This window comes from Acanthaster planci, linkage group LG05, assembly GCF_054643075.1.
Source record: "Acanthaster planci isolate LZ-2023a linkage group LG05, COTS_SCS, whole genome shotgun sequence".
Taxonomy (NCBI): Eukaryota; Metazoa; Echinodermata; class Asteroidea; order Valvatida; family Acanthasteridae; genus Acanthaster; species Acanthaster planci.
In genome coordinates, this window is record NC_141781.1 from 22,208,555 (window position 1) to 22,230,345 (window position 21,791).

Genomic DNA, 21,791 nt, shown 5'->3' on the forward strand with positions numbered 1-21,791 from the left:
GCATTCCTAGCCCTCCACGGCTACGGCAGATGGGACTGAGAGGGAAGAGCTGCCGGTTACTATGGCAACAGCTTTTCTCCGTGACACTACGAATAGGTTCAATTTAAGGCCAAACGCTCCTATAACATAACATCACAACTGGGAGAATGCAATTCTACTGCAATGGAACATAGTAACTTGATATTACGACTATGTATAGGGGGTTGCATTTAACATCCAACTTCAACACACACCAAAAAATATAAACTCAAAGAATATGTCACTTTCAACAAAGCAGTGTTTACCATTTTCGTTTATTCTTTTTGCATTACCACCAAAAAAAAAAAAACAGTGCCACCACGGATACGGGATACGCATTAACATCTTTACAACCAAATACTCCTGTTGCTGCGGTACTACATCTAGATATAAAATTGAATCATGACAGTCCCTCACAGTTGACGGAAACCGCTCACAGCTCACCGCTTCAAACGGAAAAAGGGAATTTGCATATGCAAAGTTTGAATTAATTCAGGGATTATACCTGTGGGGGAAAAACCTGGGGGAAAAAAAGCCTAAATGCAAACGTCTACCAGTACTTTATAAAAGCAAACAGGCTGTGTGGAGTGAGTGGGTGTAGAGGTTAATCATTAAAATTGCTCAGACCTTTGACCTAGACAAACTTGAATAAACTGCAGCCACAACGATCATGTTGGTGGCATACATCACACAGATGAGACTCTCGTGGGCAGTGCTGGCAAAAAATGCTGGGGGAAAATTAACTTCGGACTGTGCGAAAAATTGGAAATAATCGCTCATTTGCAAAACAGTAACTCGAATTTATGTCTGGTTCCTGACTCATTTATGATACTCGGACATTGGACTTGCTATAATATAAAACACGGGGGTGCATTTTTTACACAAAAAGTACTCCAAGCTTTGGCCTCAGATTGGGTAATATGATGTTTCTGTAGCGGAAAATGTGGATGCAATGAAGACAGTGGTCTCAAATGTGGAGTTTTGGTAGGTTTGAAGAATCGAGGTATATGAGCTAGGGCAAAACCTGTAGCCTCTATTTGCCAAGGATGTAGTATGTCTGGAAAGGTCAGGGTCAAATATTAAAAAAGGCCAATGTTATTCACTGCGCAAAGCACAGGTTCATCTTTACACCTGAAGGCATGCTTTCCGCCAGGAATATTTTTGGCCGTTTATTTTGCAGGCCATTTCCGGAAAATACAGTTAAAACACACCTGTCTTTCACGCGTGATATTAATTTACTGGAGGCTGGATGTTAATGAGAACATTAAAAAAAATTGCCTGAACTGCCAAACGGGGTAATCAGACCATCAATTTCCCATTGTATTCTGCTCGACAACTCGCGGCAAATTCACATTACAATGAGCGATACATAGCAACACTTCAAGGAAAAGATTCATTTTGTCACATGGCAGAGCAGTGGCAAAATAACCTGTTCTGGAATTTTCAGAGAACCGGCCCGACGAATTATGAGAGACTATAAATAGCCTGCGCCGCATTTGGCCACATATTGTTTCTAGTACGCGTAGTTCCCGTGGCAGCACTAAACACTGGTTTCAACAATCACACTTTTGACGCTCTATCTATGTGCTCTTAATTGACAACGACACAGCAAGCTACAGTACAGTGATTACTTTTACATGTACACCCTTCAACGTGGAGTATTTCTGCCAGCACTAGAGTGGGGCCGTTGCTCTCGCTGACAGATGCTCCAAGCTTGCGCTGGCACTTGTGAAATGTACAATTCTGCATGTCAACATGAACATGCCTATCATCATTTTACAAGGGGCTCTTCTCAAGAGAAATTTCTAGACAGAGTGAAGAGTGAAGGCATCCTCCAAAACGTCTTTTTCAACCCTTCTTATGAATCATACATACTGTGTAAAAACGGAGTCCACATTGTATAAATGTGTACTTACATCACACAAACACCCTGGCTGTACTCATAACACAATAATTATAACATCCCATGGATGTCTTTTAGTTTGTTTGTTAATACGGGCAATTCACAACAGTGCGCCTTCAAGAGTTTGCAACGCATTAGCCAATCACAACGCGTGAAATCTGTCAACCCTTTCCAAATGCACATCGGGTCGACAGATTTCGCACACTGCGATTGGCCAACGCCTTGCAAACTCTTGGAAGTGCACTATTGTGAAATGCCCGTATTAGTTTGTGTGCAGCTTTGTAAGATAACACTATTGGTGACCAGATCCTGCAAAATGAGTCTTAAGGCCGGATGTTTGGTCATTCTTTTTTTAAGTCGTATGAGAAAGAGAACACCACCGATATCAGCATCCTGAGGAAAAAAAAGACAATATCTGCATGAAGATGTTGAGGGTTCCCCTTGATATACACAGCGCAAGATTCTCTTGAAGGCCCTTCACTCAAAAGTTGCTGTGGCGACTAGTGACTCCGTTTGTTACATGGAATCACATTTGGACATTCAAGAAAGAACTACAGGTTAATAACCTAAGCATAGCACTTGACAGATGAGAATTAAGAATTCTTGACAAATTCAGATTACATAATGTGTAATGTGCACGGAGTAAGCAAGACGACATAACTGCACCATGTATGGAGTTACAGGTTCAAATTATGCTGGTAACACAGTGTGCAGTAGGCTGGTGGGGAGGGGGTCTAGTGCATTATGGGATTACTCCATTCCTTCTACGCCCGCTGCCCCTGTCGTTGGAGCGGCCATGCCTGCTCCCTCACCCCCAGAAGCTTTTTTGGTTCCAGACACAATGTCATCGATGCGAAGCAATAACATAGCAGTCTAGGAGAGAAAAACAAAGGAAGGTATCGGTGATTCAGTGGGACTGGATTTCACAAAAGGAGTCTTAGTAGTTTTAATTTGCATTCAAAGGGTCAAAGTGAGTTATACGTTTGGATGTATTACTCTGTTTACAATCATGATGAAAATGGACATTATGCAGGGAAATGTGATTTATGCTGTGAAAGGTTCTTTAAAAAGGTCAGTCACTCAAGAGTGGTTCAGGCAACTTCAGAATCATTTTGTTCTATCAAAATTGTTATGAAGTGTCAAAACAACAACAAGGAATAAACTATGTAACAGGGGAACCCACCTCTCTCTTCTGAATCTCTGAAATGTCAGTTTCTGAATACGTAAAAACCCAGAATACAAGCTCATGAATATCCTTGTCACGGTCAGCTTATGACTATTCAAGTTGCAGAGGCCAATCAGTGTTATATGGATATTTTCAAAGGTCACTGGATTTTTAAAGTGCAGGCTCTGCCATTGTTGGCACTGACCCATAACAGGCCAGACGACACTTAGTTCAAAGAAGAACTTTTTCTCTGTTTGAACTCAGGCAAATGATATGAAAGATGACTTGCTAAGGATCAACTGTGCATTGTAAGTTAAGGAAATGAAAAAGTGAGGGACGGTGCAGACAGAAAAATCTCCATAGCAGGGCCTTATCTCCCCAGAAGCACTGCCATCAACACAGAAATGACAATAGCCATCATTCACTGCAACACTGACATCGGCAGCAAACTGATACTGAAGCATTTCGTGCTTCTATTGCCCAATATGGCCAAGTGGTTTTCACGCTTCCAGGTAAGTTCCTCCGGAAAAGATAAATGCCCATCTCCATCAAGACGTCTCCATCGACTGCTCCGCCATCCCTGCCTACTCGCTTCCCTTCCGCTGGTAATGGATTGCTGGACAGCTTTATCACAATGCCATAATTCAGTCCGACCAAGAGATGATGGGCAAAAACAGGTGGTAAAATACAGAAATAGCAAAAATTCCTTGGGGAATGGACATGTGGGGATTGGGGCAATGCAGTTATGGATTAGGGAACCTCTGTCAAATCAATTAGGGACAGTAATTTAATTAAAGAGTTGTCTAAGGTTGCTTGGCCAAGATGATCCTTCTTTTAAATATTCAGGCTTTTTAATGCCTTCCGTTATTTCCATTTTGTATTTAAAAACTGTGCTGTACTTTACAACATTCTATTTGGATGGATTCAGAGCTAAGCATTGCTTGACAAAGAAAATGTTGGAATAGCAACGGGCTAGAATCCCAAATGCAAGACCTTGCACACTACCACTGGTCCCCTGCTCACTGTCAGCTTAGCAATGATACAAAGCAGTGTCTTCTGCTGAGCTTCTTAACTAAACTAGACTTGCCAGTGAGATCACTCATGAAAGGTAACAGCTCATGCAAATGCATGTTGTGCTTGACAAGGAACCACCTTTGATACAAACTAACACTCACATGTACTACAACTGACTAGTACTTTTTTCAAGTGGACTGAAATTCATTCATATATTCATTCTCTGAACCGTAACGACTCAGCGGCCGTATGCATAATCATTCCCAGAGTGGCTAATGACCGTCCAGAGGCTGTTGGCTAATGAGGGTTTTGAAGAAATCTGCTGGTAGCTTTCAAGTCACGCGGCATATTATCAACTTGAAAGGTTAATGCTGGAATCGAAATCCCACCAAACTCTTGTGTAATTCTCTCAAGACCAAAGGTTCAGTTTCATGCATTACGGCGGTGGGTGGGGATGGGGGGAGGTCATTGGAATCATTCACAGAGAGTACCGAAGACAGCACAAGCATTTCAAAGGATGACCTTTTGTTTGGCTGGAAATTTCTGTTGGCAGGATGCAACAAAAGAGATCAAGATTTTCCTGTGGTTGTGAGAAGAAAAATATGCAAGATATCTTCATCAGAAAATTGGAATACACTGGTTTCAATCTCATCCAAGCCATCTGAAGAAGTCGTTTTTAACATCCCTTGGCAGAATGCACTGCAGACATTATAACATTGCTATGTTTAAAATGGGCCACACCCAATATTTTTTTCTTTAATGTGGGTATATTAAGCCCAACAATTCACTTGAAGTCAAGTTACTCTTCACAATGGTTCCTCCCCTTTGGCCACGAGCCAACTATTGACTCAGCATTTATTCTACATGTACCTTTCCATTTAACTGATTATTATCTTCTATTTCTGAAAAGAAGCGGTACATTGATCTCAGATTAAGTTTATGAGTCAAATTATTTTCAGCCGTGAATCACATTTATTGGCCACGAGCCAATATCCCTAATGAAGCATTTATTCCATCTTCTGTGAGATGCTCTCTCCTACCAGCATCAGATACCCTGGCATAGTAAGCTTCCGACAAGAACAAGAGATGGCATACTTTTCACAGAGACATCTCTCACAAAATTATTGTTTCTTGGGAACTTTTACAAAGTCTCAAAAGAATCCACCACCATGTAGGAAATCGATGGCACATTCTCTGCTCTCCAACTTTCCAGGGATCATTTGACTTCATGTAAAATACAAAGGGGGACCTGACTAAGTCCTCCCAAACCTACTGGAAGACTCTCCGGTGTCTGGCAGGGTACTGGGTTGAAAAAAGCAGCTTTCCCCAACTCAGTATTGCATTAATTCCCCCCCCCCCAGTTCAAGCTACTTTTATCTGGGTCAGAGCATCTGATCTGGGCCAGGGAAACCCACTTGACCTGGATGGAACCACCTTCCTCCTGAAAGCACACACTGCACACACTGATTCCACACTTGGACCCATCATATATCCCCCCCCCCAAATCAGATTCACTCCGTCAGAAGTGTGCCCCAGGGTAAAAGGCTGCTGGACTGATTGAGGATGGTAAGTTGAGACACCAACGGGATATAGAAGGAAAAAAGAGAAAAAAGAATGAAAGAGCATTGTGCTGCCTTGGGCGAAACCCCGCACAGAGACACTCAATACTGGACCCATGGAGGCAGCTTCTGTGCCCAGAAACCTTTGCCTCAATTTCTGCATCTGTAACTGCCAGTATGTAGCTTTGGCAGCTTCCCCTAATCATGTCATGTCATTTCTTGCAATGACAATCTCCTCCCACTAAACTGTTGTCAACAACTGTTTGTTTCAAAGATTATAATCAACTATGTGTTTTTCATATAATTGCAACTCTCTTCAAAGCTACAAGAGAAAAACTGAAACTAAACCATCATCTGTGACACTCACGTAAAAAAGCTTATTTACAGCCATGTTAAATAATACTGCGAAGGCCTTTTGTTCTTTGACTGTCCTCTCATTTTATGGGGGGAGGATATTGTGGGGAGCCAGACTTTACTGTTTCCCAGTAAAACTTGTGATTTTTTGTTGCAGCAGGATCTCTCCAGAGTAACCCTGAAAATCATGGTAGGCTCCACACTGACCCAAACCCAGAGAATGTCAAACGGGTCTTTTTTTTCCCCAGTCAGGCTTCTGAAAGCATCCCCCGGGGGTAATTCCCAGCGATATTCAGTTGACATTTAACGCCTGGATTTGCGGTGACCCTGATGAGCCCAATATAAAATTGGACGATTTGGGACAAGGCAGTGAGGCTGACAGGAGTATGTGTGGGTGCAATGGGGGTTCTCTAACAAAGTGCCACTGAAAAGGTCAAGCTATTTCATTATGCACGGTTTTTTTCTGCGTAGTATGGAACTTCTGAAACTATTTATAGCAAAAGTTTTTCGTCTAACAGAAAACACAATCATTATGCTCAATGTAGACTCAGATTAGGTCAGAATTTCTTACCATCTCATTCTCATGACTTAAGTAATCACTTATTTGAAGAATTTCTAAAAATAGATTAATGTGCACTGAAGCAAGATATATAGTTACATAAGATGCTTGTACAAAATTATTAACAAGATTCATATTGCATCGGAAAATGTATTATATATGAATGTTTTTAGCAAGAATACCACAATTTTAATATAACATCAAGGAGTTAGTTATTTTCACCCAATCAATCTATCTCTTCAGTCCTACAAGTCATGAGTTGCTGGTACCTCCATTATGAGTGCCAGAAATGAGCAAGATGTCTTCTATAATTCCCTCGCATTTGTTGAGGGGTCAGTGACCTGTGACAACCGTGACTGTTCATTCACCTGAGGCCTAATCCTGGGAATGTCTAGCTTACAACGAGGTGAAGGACTCGATGGTGGGGGGGGTCATGTCTCAGGCTAATGAGGAGTTGACAAGTGGACAAAAGGCATGCCTTTCTTGATGGATGAGATGAGCAGTACAAGGCAGTTTCATTCCTCCGAGGTAGCGAGTACCAGGGTAGTCTACAACTTTAATTTTATGACCATTTTTTCGATTTGATTTTGGATAAGTGGGTTTTCATTACTCAAGAAGAAAACTTTACTAATGGATGCATTGATCAATTACTATGAGTGACCCTAGGAGATACGGCAAGGTTACGTGGGTGCAACCCCATCTTTGCAACTTCAACAATCTTGCCGACTCCTAAAAGACATGGATTCAAAGGGGAGCGCTTTGTCACCATTCTACAATCCCTTCCCTTGGGTCGTGAGCAAATTCTGAAGAAGTTTGATGATTCAGCAATTTGACACTGATCACGCCATGCAGCCAGAGAAAGTAGAAATGGTATCACGTCTGACCATAAGGTGGAAGTGTCGCACAGCCTGACATGAGTCAGCAGAACAAGAGCGGATTACGGACCCATAAGTGTAAACCTGACCTCTAGCATTGTACAATGTCATCATAATATGGGGGCTGGATTTAGATGAATGAATCTGCAGAATGTCGACCTCAGTTTACAACCAAGCAGAAATATAAAAGCCACTGAAATAAATGTTTTGATTTTGTTACACTGCTCATGGAACTCACGGCCCTCATGAGCAACATGAGTTTGGCAGGATCTTCTGGTTGCCAATTCAACACAAATATGTTTAGAAAAGAGGAGTCTGAGAAGATGAAGAACAAGTTCATTGTCAAATCCCATCTCTGAGCCTGCCTTTTAGCCAACAAGCATTACCGCCAATGGATGTATCAATTTATACCGGTAAGTCTGCGAGAATTTTTTCAAGGGCATGCTTAATGTAGGTGCTGGTAGGTTTGTGGCCTTCGTGGGATATCTCTGATGGCCCACCATAGAGGGCACTCTTTGTGCCAGATGTTGGCGAGCATAACTGCATAATGAGTACCGTTCTTACAGTTGAGACCAAAGTGACCATTTTTAAGGTGACAAAACAAAAGTGCGCAGCCAAATGAGAAATGGTTCAATTTTCTGGTTGGTGGGGGGGGGAGTGGTTGGGTGGGCGGGGGTTACAAGGGAATAAATTGAAGGAGCTCACCTCGATAGCAGTCTTGTATGTCTGCGCCTTGACTGCATATGGATCCCAGACTCCCTTTTCCTCCATGTTCACAATAGTTCCCTTCTCACCATCGATTCCCCAGGTAAAGTTGCTGGACTCAACGTGTTTAGCCTGCACCAAAGCAAACATGTACAGTTTCAGTTGACTGTTTGGGACACCTGATGAAGTCCTAGTCCTTTAGGTCTCACATGGTAATAGTACCATTACCAACTTCATCGTATAATTTAGTACATCTTGGGGACTCAACGGCACTGCTGGCATAAAAATCTTCCCTTTTTTGTGGAGCATATATGTAAACAAGATCTGAAGACCCTGTTACCTTAGCAACCAACAAACCATGTTCAGTAAGTTCGTTTTTATGCATATCCTTGGAGGACACCTTATGTGGAGTAAGCTAGGTGCACACAAGCTTACCCCCTCTCTTGGCAATAAAAAGCAACTTCAAATGAGTATTTTTTCCCCAAGCTTTCTTACTTAGACAAAAAAGACCATCCATTACATGTGATGTAAATATGCATTCCCCTTTTTACGCCAGAGTGCATGTACAAGTTATATTTTGCTAAATATGTACAAATCCTGTGGCCTATTACACTGGTGTCGGCCAAGCCTATCTCTCTGCCAACAACGAGGGGGGTACTTCTGCACAGACCCCATTCGATCTGGCTGTGTTCCACAGTCATAGCTAAAAGGCAGCCCCTTCCGCCACTTTTTCTCCTAGCTGCAGGGAACCAATTTGGACATGGCCTAGGCATTGGTGGGAACCAGGCTGGTTGCGGAGCATTTCCTTAATACTCACCCTGAGAGCTGTCAGCGTGCGTATAGTGCTCCCACCACAGTTCTGTATGAGAGTCCGTGGAATGACCTCCAGGGCGGAGGCCACAGCGCGATACGGCCACTGCTGGACGCCCGTTATGCCCTTAGCCTTCTCAGTCAAGGCCTAAGCAAAAAAAAAATTTTGAAATGGCATGGTCATGAAGCAATATTAACAGAGAAAGAATTTCTCAATATTTCACTGATTGATGACCTTGTCCAATGGATTAACCAACGGCATAAATCACTAGGAACTGTCCATTTTCTTCAAACACATGATGTCTGTAGATATAGCAATGTCCTAATATGTGATCCATCCAAATGAGGAATACAGTAAGGACTCTATTGTAGGAAAGTCATATTCAGGTCCCTTTCATAAGTTCCAAAGACAAAGTCTCTTTATTGTAGTCCCCACCCCACCCCCCCAGAACTGATTTGCCAGAGAACTAGAGCTTACATGAGAGAGGGCCATTTCAATGGCTCCCCCGCCGGGTACCAGCAGAGGCTCCATCATGATGTTGCGGGCGGAATTCATGGCATCTTGAAGATTCCTCTCCACCTCATTCAAGATGTCCTTGCTGGCACCCCTCAACAAAATGGTGCAGGCTTTGGGGTTCTTACACTTGGTGATGAAGGTAAAATATCTGTGGGTAAATAAAACCCTCACTGTGTCAAGCATACTGGCAAACCCTTCAGCATAATGGAATGAGCCCTTGGGCTCTTCCACTTAATAATATAGGTGATATACTTCTTAGTCCTTACAGTAAATAAAAACAAAGTGTTCTGATAACCCATTTAGCAGAATGGTAGAGGCCTAATAATTGAACGGATTGTATCAACGTAACCTGCCTTGGGCTTTAGTGCTATGCAGTATAGGTGAAACATCGTTACATATCAAAAAACAATGGAATGGTGTAATTCTTGGGGGGGTTTGCGTTTGGTGGTACTAAAGAAAAGCGTGAAAATATTAATGTACCAAGATAAAATATCGAAGAAAAAAAAAAGGATTGGAAAAACAGACACATTTATCAAAGAGTCTTTGACATACTCATCTCCGATCTTCTCCACCTCAAAAAGACCAGCTCCATTGCCTATATCTTCCTCCCTGAGTTCGTCAGTACGGTTGACGATGGTTGCCCCACAAGCTCTGAAACCAATCAGGAGAAACAAAAAAACTTATTTGCTTTGTGTATCAGTTTGGGGCATTGGATTTACTTAGGGCACCATCTAGGGTGCGACCAGACTCAAAATGCTGAAATGTTGAGTTGCAGAAAGAGGACGCACTGTGTATGACCTAATACCAAATCAATCCCTACCAAAATGTTGGTACAGCTTGTGAAAAACAAGGACTACTCTTTAGAAAATAGTGCACATGTAAACAGTAGAGGTGAATTGTATGCTTAAAGCTGATGGCTTTGGTTTGCATCCTGAAGCCCGTCATATCCCAATAGTTTGGCTATGGCTGCCAAAAACACACACATCTATAGCTGCTGCAGCTAGCCATAGCCACATATTCAATTTCTGATCATAACCTGAACCAGACACTCCCTAATTCTACTCACAACACTGCATGCTACCCAATCAATGCAACTCTTTAACCAATCAGAGTTGGTTATACCGCTGGTTACGAATTGCTGAGCATGGACTGTAGGTTTAGTGAAGACGTCTATTCTGAAATCCAAACTACATGCATTTAGCTGTCAAGTCACAGCATGCAGGCAAAACAAGTCCGGTATCATCCACTGGTCAATCAAAGGCTCTTCATTAAACTGGCTCACTGTCTCATGCAAAACTTGATTGGTCTGATCACAGATATTGACGTTAAGGGAAAAACACTGGACTCCACGACCAACCTTGCCACTCTATTGTTGTCTGACTTTCGTAGTCGTCGTATGGCTGTGATATTGGCCTTCGCCAGGTAGTGTTGGGCAAGGTCTACAAGAAAGAAAACAGATCAGAACTTGGAAGAGGATAATCAGAAAGGTTGGTTAGGTTGGTTAACTCCAAAAACACTCCAAATCCTTCAGCATCTTATGCAGGATACTGTAGGAGTGAAGGCAGAGCCCAGACACCATTCATTTACACAGTTGCCCTTTGATGTTGATGTACAAAATGTGGTAGTGAGTTCCAGCACTTGTCAGAAGAGTTTGGCGGATTCAGCAAAGGTTTTTAGCAGGAATTCCTGGGGAGTAGGGGATAATTGCTGGACTAGACCATGTTCCAAGATACTTGCATGATAAGCTGGCTTACGTGATATGCTAGCTCACCTGATATACCCTTCTCCGTGATGACCAGGTCCGGCTTGAGGGCGATGACCTCACCACAGATGCGCTGGATGAACTCCTCTTCCAGCTGCAAGATGCGGGTGAAGTCCTCCTCCTTGGTGATCTCCAGGCTTGTCTGCCGGATGCAGCGAGAGACACATCAGTGAGTCAACAATGTAATTTCACAGACTAATCTCACATAAAGCGACCAAAAATGTTGAGAGCGCCCTCTTGAGTCCTATCTCTGTGAGGCACTCACTTGACTCTCTCCCTTCTTGTATTCCAGCGAGCAGTCCAGGAGCATGATGCGAGGATTCTCGATGCGCCGACGCATGCGGGGGTGGGTCACGTCCTTGTTGAACATCACACCGTCCAAGACGCGGGAATCCTCGATAGTGCCACCAGGAACCTGAACAAAGTGCAGAAATGAGAAGAAAAAGAGGCGTGTGGTCAGCTTGCATCTCGCTGTCCACACGGTCACAATCTGCTGCATCTCGCTGTCCACAAGATCACAATCTGCTGCATCTCGCTGTCCACACGGTCACAATCTGCTGTAAAAACTGACATCCTGTTCTTGGAGTCCAACTTTTCACCTACATATTGCCCTTACCTTCTCCACCTTGGCATATCGTTTGATGTCAATCTCCTTCCGTCCGTTCTCTTCCAGTGCCACCTTGGTGACGGCATCGTAAGCGATGTCACAAGCTAGGGTACCCCTGTAAAGATACAACAGAATCTTATTTGAACACAAGAAAGGCCACGCCCACCACAAATACACTGTATGTACTAATAAGGCCACGCCCATTTAGAAAAAGGCCACGCCCATTACAAACTGTACAAAGGCACCATTTAAATAAATACTTATACGGTCACACTGATCGATAATGTGTACTAATGAAACCACATCCACACTTTTAACTTAGGGTCCCAGTTATGTAAGAAAAATGCAATGATAATGATGCAGGGTTATGTTGCTTGAATTCGTACACACAAATGGTAAAACAATTAAGTATTACTAATAGCTACACTTAAACAAAATCTCATGCTTACCACTTGCTGATGAACTTTGTTCCAACGCAGCTTTGAATGATCTTAATCATTTCATCTTGGTTGTTAACATCGACTTTTTTGCTGCATAAGAGATCAAAAGAACCTAAAATCTGAATTTTCTTCAAGGCTTTTTTCCAAATGACTGTTACAAAAGACTCCTACTATAGCCAGACCTGAATGTGAACCCTGAACCCTCTAATCTCACCGAGTCCATTGCGGTTTCCAGCATGTCGTCCATGGCTTGCCATGCACCTTAGGGTCATACGTTGGGTGTGAACCCCGGACCATCTTACCTAAACGAGTCTTTCATGATCTCTAGCATGTCATCCATGGCTTGCCATGCACCTTAGGATCAAGCGTTGGGTGTGAACCCCGGACCATCTTACCTAAATGAGTCTTTCATGATCTCTAGCATGTCATCCATCGCTTGCCTGTAGGCTCCAATGATGACTGTGGGGTGCATTTCTTGCTCCAGGAACGTCTCAGACACTGCCATCATTTCCCCAGCTACAAGACAACAATAGTTGCACCACACAAAGGGATGACTGACGGTCTTCATTCAAAGGGGTGTACTCAAGATTTTGTTCACTGACGTCACATAACTCACACAATCTACACCTTTCTCGTTACCACAACATACTTTTCAAATGACTAAAAACGTCTCCTATCAAACTCTTCCCAAGTAACTAACTAGACACAATATCCAAATGTTTACAACTGTACCAAACTGTTTCATTCAACAAATGCACAAATACTTTAACAACTGTACAAAAATGTTTTCACTGATCTTAAACACTCAGAAAAGAACTGCAGTTAAAGCCAAAAAGTGACAGAGTTTTCATTAAATACAGGCGGATCCTGCATGGCACTTGCCAATATCCTCAGTTCATCAGTTTGAATGCTATGCTCCTGTGTATCACTACATATAACTGTAAAAATCACCAACCCTAACCATCCTCAATCCTTCCAAATCCTGCGGGCGGTTTTGGAGAATTGAGGCTACATGGCAAAATTGCATTGCTGATTGCGATGGGCACACTGTCTCAAGGTTCTGGGTTAGACCTTGTGTTGTTTATATTCAGCCATGCAGAAATTCATGCCCACATCATATGTGAAATAGTCCATACTGCTCCAGGATACCATTCACACTGCCTCAACTTAATGAGAGGAATTGCCAAAGGATTTTGAAGGATTGAGTTAGTGGGCACCCCTTCAAAGAACATATTCAAGAAATATTGTGGGATTTTGGAGGACTGGGGCTGTATCCAATCTTTTCATGGGGGCAGTTGGAGGATTTTGAAGGATTGAGGGTGTATCTTAGTCAAAAGGACCTAGGCGGTTTGGGTTAATATTGTGATTTTCCACAAATACCTGAATATTCACTCCAACGGACATCTAAACAGTTGAAGCATTCGAACTGACACAGCCCTGCTAACAACCTTTAACAATCCCAAGAACATGTCCAGTTCAATGACCCCTCCACCTTTCACAATAAGCTCTCTTTGAGTTAACTTTTAGTCAAGACGGCATCCCTGAGTCTTACCCAAGATAATAACTGATGTGGTCCCGTCTCCAACCTCTTCATCCTGAGTGCGGCTGATCTCAATCATTGACTTGGCAGCTGGGTGCTGGACAGTGATCTATTTCAAAGACAAAAAAGTGATGCTAAATACAACATTCCTCATCTTGAACAAAGGTTTGGATATGCTTTGGAAAGAGACAGCGTTTTGAGTTTGGCTGATTGTGAAACAGCAAAAGTAAAGGTTGACGTATTTCTTTCTGTCTGCTGATTCAAATGATTTTTTTCAAAGTAAAGAAGGAAGAGAAAAATCCATAAGCAACTGAAAAAAAAAGATGTAAAAAATTTGGGGACAAAAATCCTGAAATCTGGAAAAATCGGGGGGAAATCCCAGCCCAGCCTAAGAGAATGCATGTAATAAACACTCTTTTAAAGAGAAAAAACTCACCAAAGTTAAGCATTTTGACTACACTAGCGCTATTTCTATGAATTCTCTTACCTCTCTGAGTATAGCGTTACCATCATTAGTCATTACAATACCACCCATGGGATCCATTAACATCTGAAAAAAAAAAAGAAACATGCAGAACACTGATCAAGTCTCATTATCAATTCCAGTTTTCCTTGGAGAGGCAATCATTTGTCAGCCTTGCATATTTCATGGACTCAGTCAAGTGTAGGACCAGTGGGTAGCATCGAGTGACCTGGTCAACTATGTACATGTGCATTCAAACACAGTAAAAAGATCAAGCCTGTTGGTTTGACAGTAAAACATCCATGTTGCTACATCCAACAAAATCCTACAAATGCCAGGCAACAAGCTCCCTGAATCTGACACACTCCAACAACTACCCAGAAACCCTGCTAAATCCAACAAAATCCTCATACAAAAAAACAACACAAAGCCTGCTGAATCCAACAAAACCGTCCAAAAGTAAAGAACCATAAAAGTCCTAAATGCAACAAATCCCAATGACAGGACACCATCACTTGGGCCCGAGCTACATGTTCATGTAGTTTAGTCAAACCCATTCAAAATTGACATATGGACATTAATGACTTTTATGGGTATTAAACAGTGCAAACTTCATTTTTCAAGCTTATAAATGCATCTCCAGTGTCAAGGCAGGTGCTTTAACTATATTAGAACTGTGAAATTTATTGTGACCAAGAATAGAAAGGGGCCTGTGGAAAAACAAAGTAAAATAACTCATCATCTTCTGCCTTGGTTAAAGTGTCACGGTACACTATTTGGCATACAGAGGGAAACGGCATTGCGCCACTGATTTAGAAGGGTTTTACCTCTTGGCAAAGGACTGTGAAAAAATTACAGAAAATTAAGAAACACTGCTATCTTGTGACATGAATATGCCATGTTTTTCCGTGTTAATCAATTATTTACAGAAAAACAACATAACTGGCATTGCTGACAAAATTACATGTCATTCAAAAATGACCTAACTGGCACTACTGTGATGTTGTGTCACTTTCTTTCGTATGACATCAGATTCAAGAACCTTGCACAATGATTTTTCTGTGTGGCAGGCAGCTGTGTACACAGACACTTTGAATTTCTTCCAGTGTCCAGTACGCATATTCATCTCCACCCAAGAGCCTAGGGCAAGATCTTGTGCGTTTAACATAATTTGAATTTAATTTGCACTTTGCCCGAGGGAATAATGTTCCCCCTGCCCAGGACATTATGTTAAGCAATTGATGGTGTGGTGATACACTGTAGTCGCACAGTTGAAATGGTACATTGGTTTAATGTTGTATCCAGACATATATGTACCAGTAAATGTAAATCACTTAGGATTGAGCTCTTTGCTGACAAGAAAAAACAGTGGTCTATTTGAATAATCAGGAAGGCTTGTCTGACCTTTAACCTTTTGATTTAAGCAGTCGATCAACAGCTCATTATACCTTGCCACCTGCACATCCCTTTGATCAATAAATACTCCATCCAGAGTCTGCCGCAGAATTTAAAATTCGGAATGTCTGTGTTGTCAGGTGAGGTGACACTATCAAAAGACTCCAGTGTGAAAAGGCACTGAATTAATAACAGTGTGAAGGTATGTCGGCTCGCTCAAGACCTGCGCTCTACTGACTGGCTCATGAAACCTGATCTTGAGACGCAGTGTTGCTAAATAATAACCAACGTCGGTGTTACATTAACGGTTTCGGCGAGGCGAGGGAAGATGTCAACATGGCGTTGAGCCGCTCGGCAAAAATATGCTGTCTTGGCCCCCAAGGGTACTCAAGCAACGGTGAGTGCCAAAACTTCAATTGTAGTTCTGGTGAAGTGAACCGTTATAGAAAAAATCATAGCAGTGATACTGTACAATGTGCCATGTGAAAAACACCCAGACAGATGTAAATGCAAGTGGTTTTGCACAGCAATAAGTTCTATGCGTACCCTGGGTTTTCAATGTCATTCTAATATACATCATGTCAAAATTTTGTACTCTAAATTGACTTTAGTGAAGTCAATTTTATGATGCCTTTGTCTATTCCTGTCGCTAATATGCATAGCTTTATCTGATATTGTACATGTACATGTAGGTACCGTACTAGTTCAATAGAACACCAGGCTATATCAAGAGGTCCTACAGTTCATGTACATGCATGTGTACATAAGGTGAAGTACACTACGGTATTTACAAATACTTGAATAATGTGTTTTAAAGGGCCCAGACAATGTCGCTTTTAGACACAGCTCGTCTACATGTACATACATGTGCATATGTGTACTTTGTGTTTCAATTTTTGGGGGCCACTTTAAGGACATATTTGATACTTTTCAAGCTAAAACAAATTTGCATAGAAGCAATAGTGTGAGGTCACTAAAAATTTATTCTGATTGTTTCTGCACAAAAATTGGCTCAAATGTTGGATCTGTTGCTATTACATCACAACATGTATACCTACCGGTGTATTTTGATGATTGTTTCAGTTCATGTGAGACCAATGAATGAAAGTTTCTCACCGATATTTTCAGCAAACATGAGAACTACCCTTGTATTTTAGGCACGAAAGTTACTGTGATCAGAAAAGTGAGGAGGTTAAATGTCTCCTAATAAGCCTTTTGCGAGTTAACTTTGACCCAAATCTGGTACAGTGAGTTCTTTAAATTCATGTGAACGTAACAACTTGAATTCTCCATACTAAAACCACTGTTGCTATACCTTGTGATTCGGGGCAAGCTTTTGCTTAGTTACATAAGAGACGCCTTGCAACAATACACTGTTTTCAATGGATAAGAAGGGCACAAAGGAACCAGTCCATTCCAGAGATGGTGGTCACTATGCGAAAGCTTGCCCTGAATCACGAGGTATAGCAACAGCGTCTTTAGTCTGAAAATTTAAATCGTTACGTTTATGTGCAATCAGATAACTCAGTGTACCAGATTTTATTCAATTTTAACTCGCAAATGGCTTATTGCAGACTTTGCAGTGTAGTAGTCAAGACCAGTCACAAGTAACAGAGAGGTCTTGTGCTGGTCTTGTGTGGTCTTGTGAATGTCTTAAATGGCCTTGACTACAACACTCAGACTTTCTTTGAGAAAAACAGGCTTCGCCAAGCTGTGTTGATCAGTGCTACTTGATTAGACCAGACCATTGTTTTAAGAGTGACAGTGACATGGTGATAACCCATGTGGTAAACTCCTTGTTCATAAATAAAATTTTCATTTCAAACCAACCCAAATTCTCTTTCGGCCTATCAATTACAGTTGCACACGTACCGGTATGCATGTATTTCATTGGTCATTTATAAATACATGTACCTCAGACAGTCTCCCTATTCAACAACGAGCAACTTGACTGTGTATTAGGCCAAACAAAGTAATAGGTGTGCTTCAAGTTACCTGCCCCAACCTAGTAAACCACGCCGACCCTAAATCTTTTTATCGAAAAAGAAGGAAAAATAAAAAAAAATGTTGCCAACCCTTGTGCTTATTTCAGGGATGTGAAACCTCAGCCTTTTTTTGAATACACTAAATTTTATTGTCCACTTTTTTGCCATCGACAGACCAGATTTTCCTCGTTTTTCTTCCTTGCGTAAATGCCAATTTTTCCATGTTTTCTTTTTCTACCGACGCAATGCGACGGCCAGGCCAACCTTTGCACTGGAGCTCCATGTACGCGACTGATATCTCCTGTACATATACCTGTACAGTACATGTGTACAGTGATACGTCTGTGTGGCTCAAAGCACAAGCCTTGTGTGGAAATAGCATCCTGAAACTATGCGGTCATTGTCTTGTGATTGGCTGCCAATGAAACATCAATATTCATACATATGTCGGTGGGACCCATTACAGCTGTGGCTCCATGAGTGGAAGCAGTGACTAACAATCTCCATTATAAGTAAGTAAGTTCCCGGCGTTCGAGCGGCCAACCAAGAACAAAAAATCGAGCTTTTCGTGAAGATACGAGAACAAGCCGCCCGAACTCGGCCATGGTGTCATTTACACTACTCCCACCGTACGTGCACAAACTACAGCAATAAATCGAAAAAAAAAAATTTTTGTTGCACAAAGATTTCTGCAACTTAATTAACACAACTTAGTCCGTTGTCTGTGTAAGTATTTTATATGTTTACAAGTTAAATTGAGCTTGTTTTGCTCATGCTTGAAGTGAACGGGCTTCCGCAAAATTTCCTACCGCAGCATGAGGTTTATTGCCCACCTGTCTGGATGCATCATGGACGCTTACCACGCAATACACGGACAATGTTGGCCAGTTTGCCATGATGATTACCTGACTAGCATTGTGCATAGTGGTGTAAATTGTCCATAATTCTGAAATTTTGACAAACATGTAGATTAAGGCAAGTTTTTATTCCCTTTTTGAGGCGATTTTTGGTAGCTTTCCTCCCCATTCATGCCATTCAATCAGCACCAAAAAATTGAACCCCCCCCAAAAAAATCCAACCTACCGACCCTATTTATTGGAAGCAGAACCGTTTTCTTGGGAGGGCCTTACCAATCCCTTAAGAAATAGAGGAAATACAGTCATCTTTATAAGATTTTGAGCGTTTCATCATCAAGACCAACTTGTACATGAAACCCACAGAGTTTATTACTGAATGCAGGAATGATGACTTGAGTGATGACCAAAGTTCTCATTTTCTCCAACGGCTCTATCATTGAATGTGAATGAAACAATTCTGGGAATACTTACCTTCATCATTGCCCTTGGTCCCAGACATGTTCGTATAACATCAGCAATTGTCTGCAGAGTAAAAAAAACTTTATTAAATACGTACATGTTAAAACCATTTGAAAAGCATTTATTTGCAAGAAAATAATCACTACGCAACTCAAATGGTGTAACTCAGAGCGGTAACAATTTATGAGGAAATTTTGAACAGTAAAATCCAATACAATGACTGGACTGAAGAGCTGAGAGACTTCTGAATGCATTTAACATAACAATAGATTGTCGGATGACCACTGAACATGCGTGGTGACTGTTTTTAAGGGAACTCTTCAGTTTTTACCATGACAACTGGCTCTGTGCCATGTTGTTGTGACCTTTGTATTTACAAGACAAGAAACTGATCATGCAACAATTTCAGAGACATTTTCCTCAATAAAAAATACTCCTGGGCCAAAATCAGTAAACCACATTAAATACCCTTTAATCGCATGTTGGAATCAATATAAAATAGCAAGAGAACTTAGAATATCCTTCATCTGGAGGGGGATAAAAAAAAGGTCCCTACGCTAACTGGGATAAGAACGCTGATGGGAAACTCTCACATTTGCTCAAGAAACGCATGTTATCCACAAGGCCACAGGCCTCATGCTTGAATGATCATTAACGGTAATGGTAACTTTTTCAATTGCCTTCTCCAGATATATAAGCATCAAAGCAAGTGCTGTCTACACACATGTACAACTAGCTAAATATTGTGTACTGCAAGTTAGCCTGTGCTGGCTAAATATACACTTCCTAAACACCAAACAAGGGAAAGGATGGAAGTGTGTGATGCGTCATGACTGTACACAGTTATTCATGTACATGTTTCTTTTATTCCATATCAAGAACCTCCAATGTTAATTTATAGACTCAAACTAGATCAAATTAGAAAAAAAGACAATAAAAAGCCATGATAAAAAAGGTACTTTCCAAAGCCGTCACAGTAAACCTTAATGAACACATGTAGGCCCAACAGTAACACTACCTAGGCCTAGTACTGGTACTGGACATGACTGAATAAACCAAAGCATGAAAAAAGTGTGAAATTCTCTGTTGCATCTTTCATTTTTGTCACTTTCACACTCCATCACCCATGGAATTACTTGATTCCAGCTACATGGGGGGCATAATATTATAACTTAGCCTATGACTTGTGTACAAAGTGCCCAATTTTCCAGAATGTTCTACAGCTTCAACTCAAGCACAACATGGCATGACACAGGGAGAAGTAACTGATCTTAGTTTTAACATATCAAAGGGGCATTCAAATATTGTACAGGGTGGTACAACTGCAACATTAAAAGACTTAGGAGCTACTAAAATTCATTATGCAAAATTATATACGCATAAGCCACACAAAGGTGTGCCCTACTAACGGTGTGCCATGTGCTGCTCGCAAAATGGCGTCGTCCATGCCGCTTACCTTGGCTGCCGTTACGTTGCCAAGCTGAACTTTTCGTCCGCTTTCTCGCTTCGTATTTTGATCTGAAATACACATGAAATTCCATTGTTAGTTCATTAATGATTCCTCCATCTATCCTTGCTCTGAGATTAGAGGAAATGTACTTACTGAGAACTAAAATCGGTTGTCCGCCGCCGGGATACATCGTGAATTTTTACCACAAAATAGTCGGAATGAGCGGAGTGTGAATTATGCACTCGTCGCGACCAAGAGAGGGCGGCCTATCGAAATTACGGTGATTTTTTTTTTCCTGCTCTCATTCACGAGAGGGAGACCATTCACAATCGAATCAATGCATTTCCAGAAAATGAAATCAGCTCTGAGCACTGACTCGGAAAAGCAGTTGAGTGGCCGAAGAGTAACAGCTTCAAGAGAAAACAAGAGCGGTTCCAGAACAATTGGGGGGCAAAAGATTTTTTCAGGAGCCAAAGAAGTTGAAAATATCTTTATGTATCTTTGAGCCTGACCAAAAGGTGAGGGGTTGAAAAGTTTGGGGTTTCACGTCGGGAAGGGAGAAACCACCCCCAAAACACTCTCGTCTCAAATGTTTCTTCAAATAACCTTTGTTGGGGTGAGGGATGGCCTACTTTTCCTCCATTGATCCGCCAGTACGAGAAAACAAACTGCAACATTCTCCACAATGCAAATCTACAGTGCACCCCCCCAGTGGGTTTCCCTGATGTTATTCTGAAGTTCACTTCCACTGAAAAAAGGAAACTTGTATCTCTCATCGTCTTGATCCATCTAGGTTTCTTGACGCTTCCAGACTAACTGGCATTGCATTTTGGGATTGGTTTCATTAACTGGAAAAAACAAACAACAATGTTAAAAGTACTTCAGGGGGAGGGATCAGGGCGGGCGGAGGTTCAGGGCTCAAACAGAGCTTTCATTTAAAGTTTTTAATGACATCAATATTTTTATAAAGAGAATTTGAAATATAAACTTCGAACCTTTAAATATATTTCACCATTAAAATTATTATTTAAACTTGAACGTTCTCCGACAAAGATAAGAAAGTAGTAAGCTGTATACATGTACATGTACTTCAAACCTCGGGTTCAATGTACATTCACCTGGCACACGCCAACAGTTATTTGAAAATCGAAAGGGGTGCGTACCTAGTAAAATGAATTTGCAAGTATTTATAGTAAATAAGGAAATCTTTTTTTCTGTTGACGATTGATAAAATGAATGGTCTTAAAATTTACTTCAAGACTCAATCATGTACCCCTAATTTTGCTATTTAGTCTTCTTTGAAGTGGAACTTCACCCCCCAAATTATGAAATGAACCCTTCCACCAGAAGCAAA

General features: G+C 41.4%; 2 protein-coding genes across 2 annotated transcripts in view; one reads left to right on the plus strand and one right to left on the minus strand.

Moving 5' to 3' along the window:
- Window positions 1–259: 259 nt before the first annotated feature.
- cct3 (chaperonin containing TCP1 subunit 3) lies at window positions 260–20,689 on the minus strand. Its single transcript, XM_022250158.2, has 16 exons — window positions 20,591–20,689; window positions 20,444–20,505; window positions 19,000–19,050; window positions 14,316–14,378; window positions 13,841–13,937; window positions 12,684–12,804; window positions 12,298–12,378; window positions 11,858–11,963; window positions 11,507–11,656; window positions 11,251–11,383; window positions 10,837–10,918; window positions 10,032–10,130; window positions 9,441–9,627; window positions 8,970–9,110; window positions 8,153–8,284; window positions 260–2,794 (listed from the first exon to the last, which is right to left on the minus strand). Exons 1-16 carry the CDS (start codon window positions 20,625–20,627, stop codon window positions 2,672–2,674), a joined length of 1,665 nt encoding a protein of 554 aa, XP_022105850.1. The 5' UTR covers window positions 20,628–20,689; the 3' UTR covers window positions 260–2,671.
- The window catches only part of LOC110987423 (multiple C2 and transmembrane domain-containing protein 1-like), a 60,766-nt gene continuing 54,748 nt past the window's right edge, over window positions 15,774–21,791 (plus strand). The window contains exon 1 of the mRNA XM_022250149.2: window positions 15,774–16,083. Within this exon, the coding sequence (XP_022105841.2) occupies window positions 16,023–16,083 (61 nt within the window). The 5' untranslated portion in view covers window positions 15,774–16,022. The remainder of the gene's footprint in view (window positions 16,084–21,791) is intronic.

Excerpts from the sequence above, each read along its gene's own strand:
- cct3 (XM_022250158.2), bottom strand. The coding sequence starts at position 20,627 with ATGTATCCCGGCGGCGGACAACCGATTTTAGTTCTCA. Across the intron at positions 12,379-12,683 it reads ATCATGAAAGACTCATTTAG|CAAAAAAGTCGATGTTAACA; the intron begins GTAAGATGGTCC and ends TCTCTTATGCAG. Across the intron at positions 8,285-8,969 it reads GCACGCTGACAGCTCTCAGG|GCTAAACACGTTGAGTCCAG; the intron begins GTGAGTATTAAG and ends GCTTTGGTGCAG.